The sequence below is a fragment of the Haemaphysalis longicornis genome, unplaced genomic scaffold (genome assembly GCF_048455015.1).
Source record: "Haemaphysalis longicornis isolate Haplotype H1 unplaced genomic scaffold, Haemaphysalis longicornis Haplotype H1 scaffold_2, whole genome shotgun sequence".
Lineage (NCBI taxonomy): Eukaryota > Metazoa > Arthropoda > Arachnida > Ixodida > Ixodidae > Haemaphysalis > Haemaphysalis longicornis.
Window position 1 is genome coordinate 66,940,829 of NW_027526295.1, and position 20,042 is coordinate 66,960,870.

General features: G+C 50.0%; 1 protein-coding gene across 2 annotated transcripts in view; it reads right to left on the reverse strand.

Annotated features, from left to right (window-relative positions):
* The window catches only part of LOC144168959 (uncharacterized), a 143,684-nt gene that overhangs the window by 3,837 nt on the left and 119,805 nt on the right, over positions 1 to 20,042 (reverse strand). Inside the window, exons 28-32 of one of the 2 annotated variants that reach the window (XM_077697959.1) lie at positions 18,024 to 18,308; positions 16,215 to 16,310; positions 11,064 to 11,182; positions 6,511 to 6,715; positions 3,364 to 3,516 (exon numbers count right to left, since the gene is read on the reverse strand). In XM_077697959.1, the coding sequence (XP_077554085.1) occupies positions 3,364 to 3,516; positions 6,511 to 6,715; positions 11,064 to 11,182; positions 16,215 to 16,310; positions 18,024 to 18,308 (858 nt within the window). The remainder of the gene's footprint in view (positions 1 to 3,363; positions 3,517 to 6,510; positions 6,716 to 11,063; positions 11,183 to 16,214; positions 16,311 to 18,023; positions 18,309 to 20,042) is intronic. The other variant, XM_077697960.1, reaches the window with a different exon arrangement.

Genomic DNA, 20,042 nt, shown 5'->3' on the forward strand with positions numbered 1-20,042 from the left:
AATTACTGAAACACGAAATGCAAAATCTGCTTCCCATAACACATGGTTTAAACATTCAGCTTCCTGCTGAAAGAAAAATTATTCTAGCTGCACTACGTGCTGAGGTATGCCTCTCGAGAAGTTCCTATACGTCAAAAATATGCATTTTGAGAAAATGGCAAAAAACGTAGCGGTGCTATGTTTAATGCAAACAGTAGAAGGTGGAGTACTTTCTTTGCACGAAACGACTAGTAGGCCCCCGCAGCATAGTCATCTTGACAGCTGGCACCACCCAGGTGCCTCTTCTTGAGGGTCCGCTGCACATTTTCTGCGGATGTCCGCCTGCGGGAAGAGTCCTTGGTTCGCCGGCGGTCCTTTTCGGCCATGCGTGTGCTGCTTAGTGCGCCAACGGTCATGTTGAGCTCCTGCAGGATCTTTGATGATGCCAACTGGCTTCCGGCATTGAATCGCATCACAGCCTCTGCGACCGCAGCTTCCACACTGTGAAGCGATGCGTGGCGCTCCTTGGGAGCCAGCGACCATATCACTGAGTGAAGACTCTCATTGCTGTTTTGCGTCTTGCCGCGCTGGCACCGCTCAAGCAGCTTGTGGTCTGCCAGCCGTTCATACACAGGAAGCAAGGCCTCGCAGACGTGGGGGGGCAGGTTGTAGCAGTGCTTGGGGGCTGGCTCCCCTTTGGCCTTAGCAGTGTTATGGCGGCACCACGAGTCAGGACCAGTGGGGCAGAGGCTGTGGTTCGACACTGCATCATTGGATGTCACGTGATAGTACGTGGCCATCACAGCCTTGTGCATGGCTGGCACGTCCCCTTTGTGGGACTTGATAGCCCAGCCATAGTAGGAGGTCAGTTTGTTGATCAGGTCGCCAGTCAGCCGCCCCCTACCACTGAGGCTCTCTGAGCCAGCTGGCCTCTGCTTTGGGAGGTTGCGCAGTTGAGTGCCCATTCTCTTCTGCACGTGGTTCACGCACTCCTCTTTGAGGATCTTAATGAAGCCACAAACATCTGCATCCCTCAATGCGAGGTAGGTGCGGCGGTCACCATCCGAAACCACTGTGGTGTACCTGAGCTTATGACGCTCCCATGACCTCTGAAAGAGAATGAGGGCAGCCTCCACTTCCATTTCCCCAGCTTTTTTGGTGGCGTTTCTCTGGCAGAGGTGCTTCACCTTTCACTCTTCGTAGGCAGGGTCACTCTCTTTGGGCGCCCGCTCGCAGCCGGCGCAAAAATTGGAGAGCACGACATAATCGAGCACGAGCCCCGTGAATAACTCTATGACCGTGCCGACTCCGATGTGCGACGAGTGTCCCCTCGTCATCCAGGAGCCGTCGTACGACACGGCAATGTTGCCCGGGTTTGCAAGGTCGAGCTCAGCGTACAGTTGCCGAACTGATCGTGCGCAATCTGCAGTCACCTTCTGCGATGCGCGAACAGCTGCGGGCGTCAGTTTAGTCTTCACGTAGCTCTGCCACGTTTTGTTGTGCAGGCCGCGCGAAGAAATGTTCATCGACGAAAACACGTCGTTGAACGCCGTTTGCTGCTTTCCAGTCGACTGCATGGTGCGTGCGCCCAAAACATTGATGGCAAACGGCTTCGCCTTGCTCTCGCCGCCAATGCGCGGCGAGCTCCACGCCGTCGACACGTCGCCGCAGTTCACACACTTGAGCACTAGCTTTACGGCGAGGCCGTACTCCCTGTCCTCCTTGCTGATTTCCACATCACCGGAGCACAACTTGCATTTCACTGCGTGCATCAGTTCGTTCAGCTGGGTCAAACTGACGATCACGAACCTTGTTTCGCCCAGCGGCGTGGCTGCGGCGTTGTCAGGGTCGCCCAACAGGCTGCACTTCCGTTGTGTAGCTCCAGTTGAAGAAAGCTCGTGCAGCTTGTTTTCCACGTTTTGACGCACCTCTGCCACTTGTAACGGGTGCAACATTGCTGTATCGAGACGGATGCGGCCGCTGCCGGAGGCGTTATGAGCGGTCGGCGGAGGCGCTAGGCCTACGTTGACAAGCGCGTCGTCGCCAACCACGGAAGGTCGGTCGCTATCTCCTTCATCGCTCCTCGCTGGTGTGGAGCGGCCTCTGAGATTCTCGAGGTTGGATTTCTTTCTCTTTTTGCCATACGGGTTCTTCGTGCGGGATTTTCTTCCGGCCTTCCACATCGCAAACGTCGTAGTCAGAGCCCGAGCAATATGGCGCCTGATTGCGCCGACAACGGCATGGAGCAGACGACAGACGCCGCCTTCGGCCAATCGCATCGCGCTGTTTAGTCACGTGCGCTCGCCGGCGAATAGGAACGCGCATTTTTGCTTTTTTTGGCGCGTGTTTCCCACGCTACGACTGAGCGGGCAGGAACCGCAGTGGCGGGAAATTGAAGACCGAAATTCGCTCTTTCAAACGAGACCGAGATCGCTGCGATACCGCCCGTTGCGCAGAAGTGAGGAATTATAGAAAAATAGTTATTTTGGCGTCGGAATCTCGAAGAATCGGCCTTGTAGGGCTTTTATAAGTTGCTGTTACTGCTCAAGTACCGACTTTTCGGAGGAAAAATTTCGCAAACCGGGAGAAGAAGACCTGAACATTTCAAAAATGATGCTTATGAAAAGTGCATTTTTTGGAACTTTTTCGGTCCCAAAGACCCGTGTGCCCCCTTAAGTCGCCGCCGCTTCATGCTTGCCTTAGCACCTAGATTAGTTTTGGAATGTGGGCCAAAGCAGTCTTCTGGATAAATCAAACTTGTACTTCACGGTCCCTTTAACGCAAGGCTGGGCCCAAAGGAATCACGAGGCTGAATAGCCTAAGTGATGGTGGGGGAGTGAGTAAGAGCCCCTCCCTGGGTACGGGTCAGATCTTATCAGCTGACAGAGCGTCACGGGAGCTCGACCGCGGTGCGCGCCACCCCGCGGTGGGGCGGCACCAGTGCAGGAGCCTCCTCTGCAGCACTTTTCTCATCACCCCGCACCCAGGGCGCACTCACCAGCCCCACACGTGCCCTGTTGGGCCTCCACTCTATAGCAGGGGCCACCTCGACACCTGGGACATGTTCCAGTCGCTTGCTTTCCTCAAGTCAGGCCTGGCGCTTAAAACAAAACCTTGCGACGGAATACTGAGCAGACCACACGGACCCTTCATTCCACTAGCCCGTCATACAATTTCTCGTCCCCCTGCAAGGTTAGTGCTGCGCAACTAGAATCTAGACAACAACCTGTGCCTTATTTCAAGCACCGCCCTTTCCTTACAGGTTTCCCTAATGGACAGAAAGGTGTGTCACACCAACTTGCCCGCTCCCTGCCCACTTCCCAGAACCCCTTGCCCGTCCCTTGGCCACAACTGGCACTCTTTCCACTGGAAGAAAGGGCGTACCTGGCCGGTGGCTTGTCCGCAGGGCAGCGCCTCGTCTTCCTCCAAGTCCAGGCTTGGCGTTGCTGCCACAGAAGGCGCTGCTGCTGGGCCCTCAGTCAGGTCGCACAATTCCACTTCGGGGCTGTCGGCCAGGCCATTGCAGACCTCCGCTGCCTGCACGGGCACAACCACGGGGCGTTCGCAAAGGAGGAGGCAAGCACGCACATGCACCAGCAGAGCCCAGCTCTGGGCCACCCCCAACAGCTCTTGAATGAGGGAAACAAAATCACAAGGGGAGACTGCCACAGCACCCCTGCAGCCATTAGAAAGAAAGAAAAAGAAGGCTGTGGTGTCAGCATTACTATTTTGGTTACGAGATTTGCTCCGACACTGGCACATGCTCCAGATTTTCTCAACCTTAGTTACTTCATTGTCAAAACTCCCCGAACCCGCAGCGCTCAGAGACATTGATCAATCCCTGATGCCAACTCTCCTCAAGCTGCACTTTGCCACAAACAGCAGATGTGACCGGCTCAAAGTGCTGTTGATGCCACTTGCACTGTAGGTGTCATGGACTGAGGACGCCTCCCACAAGCTTCAAACCATGCCAATCTCTCGCCCATCGAGGAGAACCACCCCCTTAGTCCTGCTTCAGCCACCCTTGTTGGTCCTGGAGGTTGTGGCGTGGGTCACACCCGGGCAACCCTCCATGTGCCAAGGCTACAGTGCCAAATAGACAGGCAGGTCAGCTGATGGAAATCCTTAAGGGGGGTTATTATCCAAACCACCCTAGCGCGCTCCCTCCTCCAAAAAAGGTCTCTCATTGGTTCGGCTACCAAAGCTGGTCAGCTCGGCCACAAATGGGTAGACGATGTGGTTGAAGCTGGCTAAGAAGAGCTTGGTCCATTTTGCATCTGCCCCGTCGCCCCGACATCTATCGAGTGACGTCCGGTAGCTCTCCCTGCCGCCCCAGTGGACACCAGGGCTTCTGCGTGACCTGTGACGTGACCGTGAACAGGGACCTGGCTGCCGAACGAGGGGGCCAGCCGTGTTTGTGCTGGCAAGCGGGTTTCCGCAATTACCCTCTCCACAAGATCAAACTATGCCTTCTCCCCAGCCTCCTCAGTTTGAAGGTCAAAGCGAGCCCTTTCTCAGGGGGAAATTGGTAGGGCAGAGGTTACAAGAACGCCGAGAGAGCTGTGCAAAGGGACACCAAGTGCCATTCATTGTGCCAGTCCAGAACACACGCACCAAGTTAGCACACTGATTCTACTCATTTCGTGCACATTTTGTTCTCAGAGGTATTTCTGTCACACCAAAAACAGCACACAGGAGATTGTGCTGCTGTTGTAAAGATAAACCCCCCTCACAGATCACAATTTTTGCAGGGGAAATTTATTTCAGCTGTTGACAACAGGTGTTGGCATCGGTATGCAGTTGGATGCACTTTGCAAACTGTTGGAAAGAGAAATCGTACACTTCACTTGTCTCCTTTGCACTGCTCACATTTCAAAAACATTAAAGCCGTTCCACTCAATGTGAAAGCTGTCGGAAGTGCAGAGCAGTGACTCGCCATAATGGGCTGCAGCGCTGTTATCCACTCACTGCTACCACCCAATGCAATTCAAATTTCCCCGCCTTCGCAGTGCTCCCGTGCCCCCTGCCTGAAACTGTGCCACCGGGAGTTCTATTCTTTTCGTGCTTGCTTTTCCTCCCACACGTGCCAGCGTTGCACCGCCACTTTTTTTTTTTTGCTTACTATCGTAAAAACCAATCCAACAAGCATTTCTAACTATGAACGCGGGTGCTGCCAGTTAATTACTTATATCTTGCCTCAAATATACCTACAGTTTCCTTTGCGCTAAACAACAGGGAGATATATAACGAGTGCCAGCGGATCACGAGTTTCCAACGCTTATGACTATATAAACTGCTTGGCTTTCAAAGCCTCTGGGTTACGCCGCGACGACAGCCGCTACGACGGAATGCCGTGTGGCTCTACTTGAGTCCAGCGAGCGAGCTACAACGACAAGGCGAGCCCCTAAAGTGCTCTGCACTTAAAAAAATCAGTGGGCGTGCATACCCCAATGGTACTGCCACTTGACCAAACACCACTGGTCCCCAACACTGCCCAAGTTGTAGCGTGCCCTTGAAGGAAGCTCGAAAAATGGACCCATGCACCCAGGGAGTTGTAGCGTGCAAATGCTGGCGTTGGGCCTTAGCTTGAGTAGGCAGCAACATAAAAGTAACCGCACACACATGCACACAGACACACACAGAGAGAAAGAGATAGAGAGAGGAAAGTGTTAATTGAAACCATTTACAGAAGAGCAGCTAACCCTTGTAATGAGATGAACTATAATGCAGTAACGAATATAACGAACAACTCGCAATTCCCCCTGAAGGTCCCGATAAAAACCAATGCATTCATCACCTCGCTTTAACGAAGAAGAATCAGCTGATCATGGGCTGTCACAAACAATTTTACTTCCGAAGATTCCTCAATAGCACCCGTGTTTTTGGGTGCCGCAATGCATATGACACGCATCCCAAATCTTGGGTACAATGAGTGAATTCAGGGCACCGATCAAGTTTGTCATAAGTGGGCTGCATTGTACCAATATGCAACAGTTGCAAAACTCCCCATAGGCCCCATGTATCAAAATCCAGCCTGTGGTCGGCCCCTTGCCTTAGGAACAAGCATGGGGAAAGTGGATAACCCTGCCATCTGTTGACAGAAAGTTAAAGTTGTACCAAAGCTCTTCTTACTACACTGCTGCCTAAGCCGCAAAGAAAAACCATGGAAACGCAAGTAAACACAACCTCACACAATGTTTCCTCGCTTGAAAAGCAAGCTTGATTGGCAAAGTTCAGTTCTTGTCCCTGAGGTGTGGTGCCAATACACTCACTTGCCCATCAGCAGGGGTGCTCGCACGGCCAAGATTCCATAGCGGAGTTTCGCAACTGGCAGATATTGAAGAACTTTGGTATCATATCATGCGTACCAACTGACGTGACAGTTCCCATACGAACAGGACAAAGAGGGGCCCCAGCAGGAAATAGTTTGCCACTGGCGCACGGCAACAAAGCTGAATACGTGCTGTGAACACCCCCCACTTATAAACACCCAGGATCCTCCATCGTTCCCTGCCCCTTGCTAGACAGTACCTGTGTGGTTGGGGTGGTGGCCGGTGGCAGGGGGCTCTCCTCTGCCTCCCCCCGGCTGTCTGCGTACTGCTGCAGGGCCGCTCGGAGAGAGGCCACCTTGGGCGTGCGCAGGGGCAACTGCAGCACCTGTGCGGCCGTCAGGGAGGCCAGCTGGCCCACCGTGCACAGGCCCTGCTGGCGCAGCCTCCGACCCAGGGTGCTCTGCCTGCAAGGGGGAAGGGAGGGGCTCTACATCGCCCGGTTGGGAACCTCCAATAGGGGCACCGTTGTACCGACAGGTACTTGTGACGACGGATGCAACTTCAAAGCCTCACCACATGCTCAGCGTTACCAAGGGGCCCCGAAACTCCCAAACACCGACTAGTCAGCCAATTCAACCGACCAACCAAATTTCCTCACTTCCCACAACACTGTTGCAAGTCCCCAAAACAAAAAACAGTTCTTGAAAAGTGTCCCACTGACATCGCCCATGAAAGCCAACAAGCTCTTGCAATGATGCTACACGCCTCGCGCTTCGCGATGACTGTGCCGCCTGCGTCGCTTCTCTGCGGCCTTCGCGGCGTGAGCGCTGCGTGGCCAATAATGGCTCATGCAGTGGTTTGGTTCTCTTTCACTCCTTTTTGCCTTTCCGCACCCTGAACAGCTTGTCGTGGTCACGTCTGTAAGAAAATAGTACATTTAGGGCACTTCAAACAACAGCTGTGGCTTGGCAGAGTGCTCGAATGCTAACAAAAGTTGTCCGAGGGCGTGCTTCAGCGCTGTTCCTGATCCTTCTCACAGGCGTCAGCGATGGCAGCAGCACATCGTCACTGTCACCTCAGAATACGTCAGGCACAAGTGAATTCCATCCTTGCATCGTTCAGACTTGATACCGGCATAGTGAGAGATTGGTTTTGTCTTGCAGCGCGTACAACGATAGCAGCTTCATTTCGAATATGTATGTCGCAGAAAAATATGTTTCGGAGATGTGGTTACCCAATACCTGACAAGCACTTGTGCCTTTTTCGGAATGTAAGCCGTGCAAAAATGTTAAGAACAGTGCAAGGCTCTACATCCCTGTATATGTGCAGGCTCATGTTTTACAGCAAGAACCGAGGAAAGATAATGAAACCACGAAATAATAAATGGTCGGCAAGTTAAGAATAAGCAGAATAGCTCGTATGGAAATGAAGAAAACCCAGTGCAGCTTAGAAAATGCTACAGACGTTCGTCTAAACTTAAGCCGGGTAGGACTCACCAGACCCACCTAGATGAGAAATGCACTGCTACTTCACAGGACATGGGGGGAGGGGGCCGCTTAACTATCGTTGTATCCGAATACAGAATGCAATCAACAAATGAACGTTGCAGTAATCACACATACAAGCTGACTTCCCTTTTGTTTTTCGACTTCAACAAATAGCTGATCACTGGGCAAAAGCATTTTTTGAAATGCAGGGTAGGCAGTTCATGAACAATAAAAGGTGTCCTTGGAAGAGTGTAGTATCTGACGAGGCTCTCCGACTTTCGTTTGTGCTAGTTTCTGCAGGCTCCTTGTGTCATATGGCAGTGTTTCCAAGAAGCGTTTTTTACCCACCGCGGTAGCTCAGTGGCTAAGGCGTTGCGCTGCTGAGCACGAGGTCGCGGGTTCGATTCCCGGCCGCGGCGGCCGCTTTTCTGATGGAGGCGAAAAGCAAAAACGCCCGTGTGTACGAGATTTCGGCACACGTTAAAGATCTCCAGGTGGTCAAAATTAATCGGAGCCCTCCACTACGGCGCGCCTCATCGCCTGCGTTGCGTCGGCGCGTTAAACCCTACAGTCAGTCAGTCAAGAAGCGTTTAGCCGCAAATGTGACTTATTCTATTAACCCGTCCTTGCACTGCTCGTGGAGGATACATGTACAGTCGAACCCCGCTACAACGAACGCCGCTTCAACGAAATTTCCGCTTCAATGAAATATTTCCAATTCCCCGTCAGCTAGCCATAGAAGTCAATGCAACAAAGTCCTCGCCACAACGAACCATTTGTCAGGCTTGCTTTCGCTTCAACGAAATTTTCGATGATTTGGGCTGGGTTTGAACAATTATTTTACAATAAAATAAGCATAGCGCCAGCTATCTGTAACTTTTTATACATTCAGGACGCTTAGTTTCACCGAAAATGCGCGTTGCGACCACACCGCCACCCAAAACAAAACAAAAAATAACTCATAGGCGCACGCCATTGCTTGATGGTGATAACGATGTGGCTGGCCGTCTTTACACGAGGCGCAGGCCCGCTTCGCCAAGGCGGAGCCCCAGAGCTACAACCAATCCGTATCCAGTTGAAATTGCATGAATGTGCTCCGCTGCTAGCGCGGTGCCGTCATGTATGCGTTGTGAGCAGCTGTCCTTGCCGTTTTCAGCTGTTCTTGCCGTTTTCCTTCTACCATTCTTCATAGCCAAGAGCGAAAATCATGTTTGCGCGTTTGGTCTTGAAGCCTAGTCATCCTGTCTTAGTCGCGAGCGCGCGGTCCTGTTAAATGCAAGCGCGCGCGTCTTGCCTGCCAAGGTCAGTAGCTGCCGTGCCCTGTCAGAGGATAAGATAACGGCACTGCTCCTGCCACAAGCGAGAGGGGGGCTTCCCACGGCCTAGCAGCTATCTGCAAGTAATCAGCTCGGTGGACACGCCTTGTTGCACAGCGATATGTTTTGCGCCTGCATATCTTCACCCCCCTCCGTAACGCGTTCTTTGGGTGGTGAAAAAACAGATAACCATTGGTATGTTTGTTATCCGAATAAACATGAGTTATTGCGCGTCACTCCTTTTTCTAAACATTGTATTATGCTGCCAATGTTGCGGAAACGCACGGGGCTATTTTTCTGGCCTTTCCGTGGTGTGTTGGGGCAGATTTCGCCTCAACGAATTTTCGCTTCAACGAAATTTTTCGCACGTCCCGTCAATTTCGTTGTAGCGGGATTCGACTGTAGCAGATGATGAATGTTTGCGGGCACCTCAGGACAAGATGACCCAGCATTAAGTGTTATGTCGTGTGCTATCCCAAGTATAATTTTGTATTACCCACCGCAGTTCATTCGTAAAATGTTCGTGAAATTTATGCCACACTGGTTTGTCCAGGGCAGTGAACAATATCCGAGATGTGATATTGGCAAGCATAACTGGCATGCTGTCCGTAACGAGTGCTCCGCTAGATTATGCAAGCGCACAAAACTGATTTACATCCTAATGTACACCCGTAGCATGACCATTTGAGGAAACACTGCTTACGGAGACACTGTTAGTAAATTTCAGGGAAGTGGAATTACAATTAGCTCCAGGCATATGCTGGCTCCGCAAGCTGGCCTGGTGCTTATACAGAACAAATCTGACACGCTGGGATCGTGTCCGAGACGTTTCCACTCTCGTAAATACCCCACATTTGCGAACAGAGTGACTGCTCCACATAAACATAGATTTCCAACCCGTACAAATGTTACATCTCGGCCGTAAATGTGCCGCAAAACCTGCGGCGCCAATGGGGAGCGGGCCAGAGCGACCCGCTGCTGCTTTCGAAACAGGCTGCACGCCCATACAGGCAGCGCTTATGCCATATATGCCCAAGGACGCTTATCGCGGTTCCACAAATGGCAGAAAGCTCACAAGTAGGCTGCGAAGGTTGCTGCGCTTCCTGCCACATTTTTACGACATCACCGCGTTAGGGTGTAATGGAGCTAGACCTGCTCCTCGTCACCTTTTTTCACACAAATCAGGAACACTAAGTGCCATCTTTGCATCTGCCTGTTAACAAATCTGCCTGTTCGATGAAACCAAATTTCCACCCCTTCGAACTTTCAATCGAGGAAAAAGGAGCTGAGCAAGAACACCAGCTGCCCTGTTGGCCACCTTGGCTTTCCCTCTGCATGCGCACACCACATTTCAGAGAGCCAAAACCTATCTAAAACAGATAAAAAACATCCTCGGTGAAACGCTAACAGGCAAAGCAACAAAAAATGGGAAAAACAGCCACAACTTGGGGAAAAAAAAAAAAAGTTTGTGCTAGTTTTTGCAGGCTCCTTGTGTCATATGGCAGTGTTTCCAAGAAGTGTTTAGCCGCGTATGTGATTTACTCTATTAACCCGTCCTCGCACTGCTCGCAGAGGATACATGTAGCAGATGATGAATGTTTGCGGGCACCTCAGGACAAGATGACCCAGCATTAAGTTTTAAGTCGTGTGATATGCCAAAAGCGCACACGCACACATGCTTATTGCAACTGCCTTGCAGGGCAGTTGAGACTGATGTAAGCTAGCTGCAGGGCAGTTGAGACTGACCTGAACGGGACAAAACCAGCCAATTTAAAACAAGAAGTACTGGGGCCTGCACAATTTGAACCTGATTCATATGATAGTTAACCGGATTGAAACTTCTACACCGCGAGCCCAGCCAGGACGCACTCGTTTAGACACAGCATAAAAAAAATCACGTGGCTCATGTTCGAACAGGTCCATAGATGTTGCAATGCATCACAGGCCCCCATGGGATGTGGAACGTGAACGCCCCACTCCGGACACTCTCTGCGGGAGCAGCCACTCACCAGAGGGAGCTGGCCAGGAAGGGCAGGACGGCGTTCACGGATTCAGTGCAGCCCTCCAGCGCAGGGAACACGGCCAGCTGGCTGTCCACCAGCTCCCCCTCATCCATCGCCTCGGGTTCCTGCACGCATCAGTAGCCGGATTGTACAATGGAGGTCCGGGCTACGATGTGTGCCGCGCTGGGGAGGCTCAACGCACACCGAAATATTCACCCAAGTGCTGCAGCCCGGTACTCAGTAGCGCAACATCTGCCGCCGAAAAAGATACAGCAGAAGTAGGCCACACAGGAAGACAAAAAAAATGTTCGGCCTGCTTTCCTCCTCTTTCTCACTCCTTACTGCCCTCTTACAGAAGCCCGCACGATCAAAGCAGTTCCAAGTGCTTCCCTAACGCACAGCGCACATTGGTAGGACGCCTTAATGCCTATCATCTCCCAAACCCTCATGTTTTGACCCTGCTTTTGTTCCCTCAGTTGTGATTACTGCCAGAAGCATTACAATGGCACTCATCAGAGAATTACAGTCTGCATCTGCCTCTACATGTCTGTAACAGGAGAATAGCAGGCTCGGTGCGGCAGTCCTGATGATATCCCTCAGTTTGCAATGCAGAGAATGACATCTGCATGCACCAAAGTGGGTCCTCTCTTCCACCAGACATCCTACTTGACATTTCCACCATTGCTTACCCATAATTATCTATACAATTACAGTAGAGTTAAAACCTCAACATAATGAAGCTATTAAAAAATTACCACTTCAGCAGCCAATTGGCATTTGTCCCCGAGAAATTGCAGACAAATGGCATGAACACTGGTTTCAATGCGAGCTGCTGGATTTTACCAAATTCTACTTTGAACGGATGCTTCAATTGTAACCCGCAACGTTTGCCTCACTTTGGTCGTCATCACCATCATCAGGCGACTTGTGTACACTGTAGAACAAATGCTTCACCCCTAAATTTTCAGCACCTTCTCTCGCAAGTTTGCCAAGTCCATTCTTGGCCCCCCCCCCCCCCCAATTTCCTTAGTTCACACCCTGCCACTGAATCCTCGGTTTTCCCTTATTTTGTTTACATACTCATGGTAGCTACCTACAACCAAATTTTGTCCACGCACCAGAGTAATAAAGAAGCCGCCCAGCTACAAGTTCATGGACCTCAATGCTACCCTCTGCTGGTGACTCCGCAACTTGACACACAAACTGAGCGCCATTTCTGAAACAAGTCCACACAGCAAGACAAGACACAGCAAGACGCAGCAAGACACAAGACGCAATAGTCTGTGCTTCCCTTCCCACAAGCTTGCTGCAGCAGGCACGACAAGCAACACGTACAGGGCTGTGTGCTTGTAACACCACCACAACATCGGTTATTGCGATAAGTGGGCTTGAAGGGCATCAATTTATGCGTTGACGTTATAGCAAGGAAAACCATGTACAGTCAAGCCTCGACGTAACGAACTGCAATGTAACGAACCACGTAATTTTTTTCGAAGTTCAAGTTATTGCACACCATGTATTTTTCACTTCTGTGTAACGAAGTCCCATTTGCCGAAATTTCAATGTAATGAAGTTTCATGGACAACTAGGCACGAAATTTTGGTTGTAGAAGTATATTTGGGAGACGCAAGTGCCAAAACGCGGTCTCAATAACTGCGAATGGTGACACGGGCCGCCCAATGCCACGAGCCGCCGAGTCCGTAAGCGAGCGTAGTGCCTACAGGCTCCTTGCCTACAAAATGCGCCGCCGCCGCATGCCACTGCTTTGTCCTTCGTTCGTGTTCGCTCGCGCTCGTTGGGTATCATCGTTCCAGCAAGTTTTTGCCCACATTATCAGCTTCTTTCCCGCATGAACAGCTTCGTTTTCACCTCTTATTGCATTCTAGCGAGCGGTTAGAAGCGGTCGCTGGAGCTACCCGCATTGCGCAGGTATTTTCCGCGGCTACGTCAGTGCGCCTGTGGCTTGCACGGCGCGTTTTTACGTGCAGAAAACGCTCTATGCGGTTTATGCCAATGACCGCGTAGGCGATTAAGCTCCGACGACGCGTTGCCCTTTTTTCTGAAGCGCAGAGTTCCATTCTGGCAATCGTACGTAGCTTGAGTTACCTGCTTCACTTCATGGCTGCCGCATCGTCCGGGTGGTACCCGTGGCGATGTCAGTGTGCCAGTTGTGTACACGCACCACATTTTCGTTTGCAGGAACCGCTTCACACGGTTAGCACCTCATTTTAACCGCCAATTTCAATGTCGCGAAATTTCAATGTAATTAAGTAAATTACGAATTTCACCGACTTCGTTACGTCGAGGTTTAACTGTATACTAGGGGTGTGCGAATATTCGATTTTCGAATTCGAATCAAATATTTCTTGCCCGAATAATTCGATTCGGCTTTCGAATACCCAGCATTCGGACTTTCGAATAATTCGACGTGACGAATATTCCGAACGCTGCCAAAGTTGCGGCTAGATTAGTGTGGCCCTTACTGACCCTAACGTCGAAAGGTTTTGGTCAAACAATTGCCAGCGACCCGTTTTCGGCCAGGAAAGTTGTCTTTGAGGTTTGGACATATCCCTCCTTTTCGCCCGCAGAGACTTCATTGCCGACATGTAATTGAATAGTTCCTCGATTTTTTTGCGTCACTGGCATACACGGAAAGAAGGAGCGACGCAGCAGTCTTTAGCGTGCAGAAAACGTTCCTCACATACGGGTTTTTGTAATAATGAGGTGCGTTGCCGTTTTCACGTCACTGGAAACAAATATGACGCGCCCCACGCGGGACAAAACAAATTACTACGACGACGCCATTTTGTGATGGCGATGACACTGACTCTTCCCCCCTGATAGTCGGCCGTAAAATATCATTTTTCTTTTGTTAATTAATTTTATCACACGACTGTGCAGCCGCAAAATAGCGTATAATTATGGTCTTGTTAAATTTCTGTGATTTTGGCCTTGCTGTAATACACTATCATCACCCATCCTAGACATTTCTCGACGCCTATCCATAGCCAATCTGACGGTCGTTGCCGTCGTCGCCATGGTCGTGGCAGGACCGTGATTCTCCTCCTGTGTAACGTCCGCGTGCCGTGCCATTCAGCATGAATAGCCACGGTGAAAAAAGAAGCGTAATTTTGAAGTTTTTTGAGAAGGCAAGTCTGTCCTCTGCCATCTGCAAGAAATGCGGCTCCACGCTCAAGACGGCGGCAAGCACGACAACCCCGCTCTTGAATCACTTGAAGAGCAAACACCACGTTCAGTACTTGGAGATTTGGAGAATTTTTAATACTTTTAACATGACAGTTTGTGATTTCTTTAATTCCTTTTAGTGTATTTACTATTTAAAGCTCAAGGACATGAGCATGTGTTTGTTAGTGACCAACCTACTTGGTTCTTCCAAATAAAAGCTTCGGTATTCGATATTCGATATTTTTGTCCACTATTCGACACTATTCGATTCGAATTCGATTCGAGATCAAATTTCACTATTCGCACACCCCTACTGTATACAGATATGTTGACGACCACATATTGGATACAACAATCAGAATTTAGCCTTCCAGAGAGTGTTTTTCATGCTGAACATGATCATCGCAGGCTCAAGTTCCTTTGAACGGAGTCAAGACGGGTGGCAAGTTTGCGTACGCCAGTTTGTGTTGACGAAAGGAACGATTTGCCCGAACCGACGGGGTGATCCCTGAGAATGAGTTGCCCCAACGGAGTGTCACGTTGTGCCTTGACGACGGCAGAAGCGAAGGCGACGAAGAAATTGACATTGGCTCGCCTACGACCCTGCAAAGTGCGAGGTCTAAATTTAAATTACACGTCAATTTTATGCATGCGAAAGTTTCCACCAGTGCGCACGCGCTCAGAGGCTTGACGCAGTACACGTGCAAGTAGCAATACTTCCACACAAGCAACCGCTTAAACGCACCAGATGCCTGAAGCGCTTGTTAAACGTGATAAATTAGTGCTTCATTACTCAAAGCACACGTCCTGGAATTTCTATTTTTCAGCACAAGCGGACAATTTTAGACAGAAACTGCACAGATATGTTAGGCATTCATGATTTAATGGCAGTCCACACATAGTGATTATCAGTTATGGAGACCTTTTTTTCTTCGTATTTTTCGATATCATAAGTGGAATGCACTGTACACACACAAGCACACACATGCACAAACACAAAATACACAAGCACACAAGTATAAGCTTTGCAGGAGCACAGTAGACAGCACAACCATCGCCACTACGCACAAGAAAGCAAAGCTTGGTCCAAGCACACCAACACGGACTGAACAGCAGCCGTCGCTTCCGCTCTCATATCTGGTCCACAGCTAACTGCGACAATGCGGACACTAAAACAAAATCGAAGGGGCTGCATTACACAATAGAAAGCAGAAACTTGAGTCCAACTGCAAAGCCAGAAGCTTCGAAACAAATTAGCGGTGTAGCGGTGCAGAGAATGGTCACAGCAGAGAAACTGACAAGAGAGTTCTGGTGTACGAGATTCGCTAAGTTAATCTTTACTTTCCTGTTTATCAAAATTAACTAGGCATAAATTTCTGAAAATATCGCTTCCAAATTATATACGGTAATCTAAGCACTTGTTGTTTTGCAAGAACATTTGGACCACTTGCCCATGAGACCAGACTGCCAAATGTGTGTTCTCCAAATGCAAGCTTTTCCAAGTGCCTTTCCTTTATTGAAAGCAAGTATCATTCCTGCTGGCTGAGTGACACTTTAGCCAGGTGCACATCTATGTTTCCGCTTTATGTGTGTTCCTAGTGGTACGTACAGTATAACCTCGTCAATACAAGAAAAACAAAACAAAAAAAAAAGTTGTGAGGGAAAAACGTACTATTCGGAAGAAAACGCACTACGGGGCATTTTTAGTGTTCACATTTGAGAGCAATGTAACCGGTAAATCGTATGAACCAAGGACGTATCAATGAGGTTCCACTGTACCGCCTACGGCATTCAAGCTCCAAACGTAGAACCGAGAAAGGGGCAGGGATAAAATTAAATGCCACTGCACTAAATAACTCCACGATAGCGTAAATTTTGAAGCTGCTACAACAGCATGGCTGCAGTACAGATCAGAGGCATTGCGACATGCTCGGCAGCAGGACGTTCCATAAACAGGGGAGCGTAGCTGACCTCATACAGAGCTCGGGAGAAGCTCTTCTTGTACGTCTGCACCTCGCACTCGCCCTGGACGGGGGGATCGGCAAACGACACGTGCCGGCCGGACTGCTGCACGAGACAAGAGGCCCAGCTCAGGGGACGGGCCAACAACACACGAGGGGGGCACAACACTGAACGAGGAAACAAGAACAGCACACACAGCCCGGCCCCGTGAGCGCGGACATGGGAGCCCTGAGAAGGGCCCTCCTTTGCTGGGCAGCAACAGAAATGGCGCAGTTAAGGTACGTCCTCACTTGCAGCAACAAGTGTGCGCTCAGAAATGGAAGGCCACACTGCTGGGAGGTCCTCGCCCTCTCCAATGGGGGAGCATGGGAGGACTCTCTCTCTCTCTCTTCAGTTGCTCTTTGCTCCTCCTACTCGTCTGCTGTTGCTGTGACCACAACTGTCTCATACTGAACTGCTCCTGGTCAAAATTAATCCGGAGCCCTCCCTACAGCGCACCTACGTTGCGTCGGTGCATTAAACCCTACAATCAATCAATCCTTGGCAAGTGCCCGGGTTACCTCGCCGCTCACATGACCCTCGGCATACTGATTGGCTCGCTGAGTTTGGCAAAAAAAGGCGGGCCGCCAAAAATGGGTCCGAGACCCATCCTTGTGCAGCATAGGAATGTTGCTGCAAAATAGCATTTTGAGGCGTACGCTTATTGCTGCAAGTGAGGACGTACCTTTACACAATGTTCACCCCCTCTGCCACAGAAAGAAGACCTAGTCAGTCATTGCTCGATTGAATTTTGGTCTTGAGTGCCCTAAGAACTATACTGTAAGCAGCTGCCAGAAACTTGCCTAACAGCTTTCCGATTCATACCATCCACTGCCATGTGCAAATGTGTCCAAAGAGCTTAAAATCTCATTTCTTTCTTAGAATGACTGAATTCTTACCAACTGTGATTACATCATCTAAATTCCACTATACCAGTCCCACTGATTTCCTGCTCACGCTGTTGCCCCAAAATTAAAAAGGTCATCCAGCCAACCAATGTTATTTCAGTCTTGACTTTCCCCACTTCAAAGAAGACTGGCTACACGCCTGTCACCAGCAAGAGCGAAGGCTGCACACAGCTCTTGTGGGCCCACAACGATCACAGGTCATGAAGCGCTTGTGAATTATGCACCTGCCTTTACACTAAAGCAGGTGACGGTGGAGTGTGCAGCTGAGGCACTGCCCTCATCGGTGATGGAACACAATCCTCCTATCCCGGACACACAGGTTCATAAACATATGAAGGCTCTTGCAGCTGTTCAAGCCTGGAATAAAACTTCAGTTGAAACTTGGCACACTAGGCCTGCCAGCCCCTTCCTTTCTGTGCCCAGCAAGAAAGCTGGTGCCGTTTTGCTTTTACTGAATCGGTATACCAACTTCCCCACAAAACACACCCCCATATGGCCCAACTAGCAAGGCAACGTGTCTTTTGCAGATTCTTTGACCCCACCAGACTGGATGCAATGCTGAAGTCCCGGTGAACGTGGAACGGTTCCAGTCAAAGCAACAAGGGGAGGGGGAAAACACCCTCAAGGGTGGAGAGCTATAAAAATATTGGGGGCCAATCCACTCTGAGGTGGCGAGCTGCTCGTCCCGTAGTCTCCCGTTCCTCCTCCTTTGTGCTGCAGTTATTGTGTTTTGAATCATAGGCGTCACGCCACGCACATTCCCGGCAAATGCAGCACCCCCCCCTCGTACGCAGCAGTTGTCCTCCTTGACACAGGCTGCCCCAGATACGGGGATGCACACACGCGGGTTAAGAGGTGAACGAGGGCCGACCTTGGGCTGCGGGGAATTGCCGTCGGCCGGGGGCCGCTTGAGGATGCCGGCGGGGGGCCTGGGCGACGGGCGCGGGGGGCCACCGTTGTGGCTGGGCGAGTGGCGGCTCGAAGGGGACGAGCCCCCCGCGCTGTTGCGCCTGGCAGCGTCCACCATGATGCGGCTCCGCGAGAGCGCTGCCGGGGAGCCCACCGAGGACACCGCCCACCGCGGAGGCCGGCTGCTGCCATTACTGGCACCACCGGCACCCGAGGGCGGCGGCGACCCGTGCTCCTGCTGGCGAGCCTGCGCGCGACCACGATGGTCCCCACCCTCAGCCACCCACTTGCGCCCGACTTGAAGTCAAGGGTACGACAGACACACATCCCATTAGCTTGGGATGTGTGTTCAAGAATAGAAGACGGCAACTTTAAGGGGGGACATAGCAAGTAAAACTATTTTTGCTATTTGTGGACCAGATTAGGAGCATTTATGTAGTTAACTATCCTAATAACAAAACTTAAATCAGCTAAAAAAATAAATACTTTGAGTTACAAGACTAATTATTTACCATCACAAGGTCACCTCAAGATTAACTAGTCAAACTCACCAAGATTTTTATGCGAGTCTGATCAAGAAGGTCTATTTTGTGCTGAGACACTATTGTTTGGTAAACTTTACGTATAAAAAAAAAAGTTTCACTTTCCTTTCAAACCCAAAAATGTTTCATGTCAAAATGAAAGGGAACTTGTCTCTTTTTTTTTTATATCTAGACGAAATAAAGCAACACAGACAAGTTTCCCTTTCATTTTGACATGAAACATTTTTGGATTTGAAAGGAAAGTGAAACTTTTTTTTATACCTAAAGGACCCTTACTCACATAAAAATCTTGATGAGTTTGACTAGTTATTCTTGGGGTGACCTTGTGATGGTAATTCAAATTCTGAGGGGAGGAGCTGGTATCCTGGCGATTGTGCGCAAAAGCAAGCTTATCACAGTGCTTGTGACGCACGGCACGCTGCAAGCCTTCAATATCCCCCCTAATCAAGGATGTTTTTGCAAGCTGAAGTAGCTTCTCTGAGAGACAAAAGCCAAACGTAGTGTCTTCAAGGCACAAGTGCCACCTGAGGACAGCAAATGGCCACTGCTGTTCAGAAAGGTTAAAACTCAGGTCGTACACGACAAAGCAAGCATGCCTGAGCTACGAGGTGTGTCAAGTGGAGGTCTACCTTGTGCTGATATCCCGAACTTTCACCCACATCATTAACCCTTTGACGCCCAAAACTTTATTTTTTGCTTAAGATCATGCAAACATGTTTACGGTCTAAAAGTACTCCAGACGTCACAAATACGAAGTCAGAAAAAATTACGTTCATTACGATACGAAGTCAGAAAAAATTAGGTTCATTAGGATGGACACAATGAGGTGTTACACCAGGGCAACACTGGGCACTTTCTGGTCCATATATCAGTCGAACAAGAATGCTACTACCTTGATTTATGGTTGAAGTGGAATCCATAAGTGTAAGGTTGGCATCGGTACCATTTGTAATAACAGCAAAATTGCCCAATTCCGCTCACTTTCCCGAGCCCATCTAGCCAGAGGCTCGATGCGAGCCGACACGCGTAAACAGTTTTTATTTTATTATTATTTTTTTAAGCGGGCAAAACTACCTGCCGCCCTGTCTTTTTCACTTGTTGAAGGTCTGGGTACCGTCAGTCAAAATACGGCGTTAAATTTCCAAAACCCCACAAAGACCGGGAGAAAAAAAAAATCCTAACAAAGTGTACTGTTGGGAGAGTTGGTAGTTCATTGTAAAAGATGCTACAGTGCGAAATAAAAGACGGACACAGAAAGACGACGGGACGTCGTCTTTCACATTTCTGTGTTCGTGTTTTATGTCGCGCTGTAGCATCTTTTACAAGAAAAAAAATGTTTGCGTTTTTGTTCCTGAGCAACACAGGGTTAAACTGCACGTAGGTGCTGCCATCGCTAGAGAAACCATCTCGGCCCTTTCTACCTTCTAGTGAATATGCAC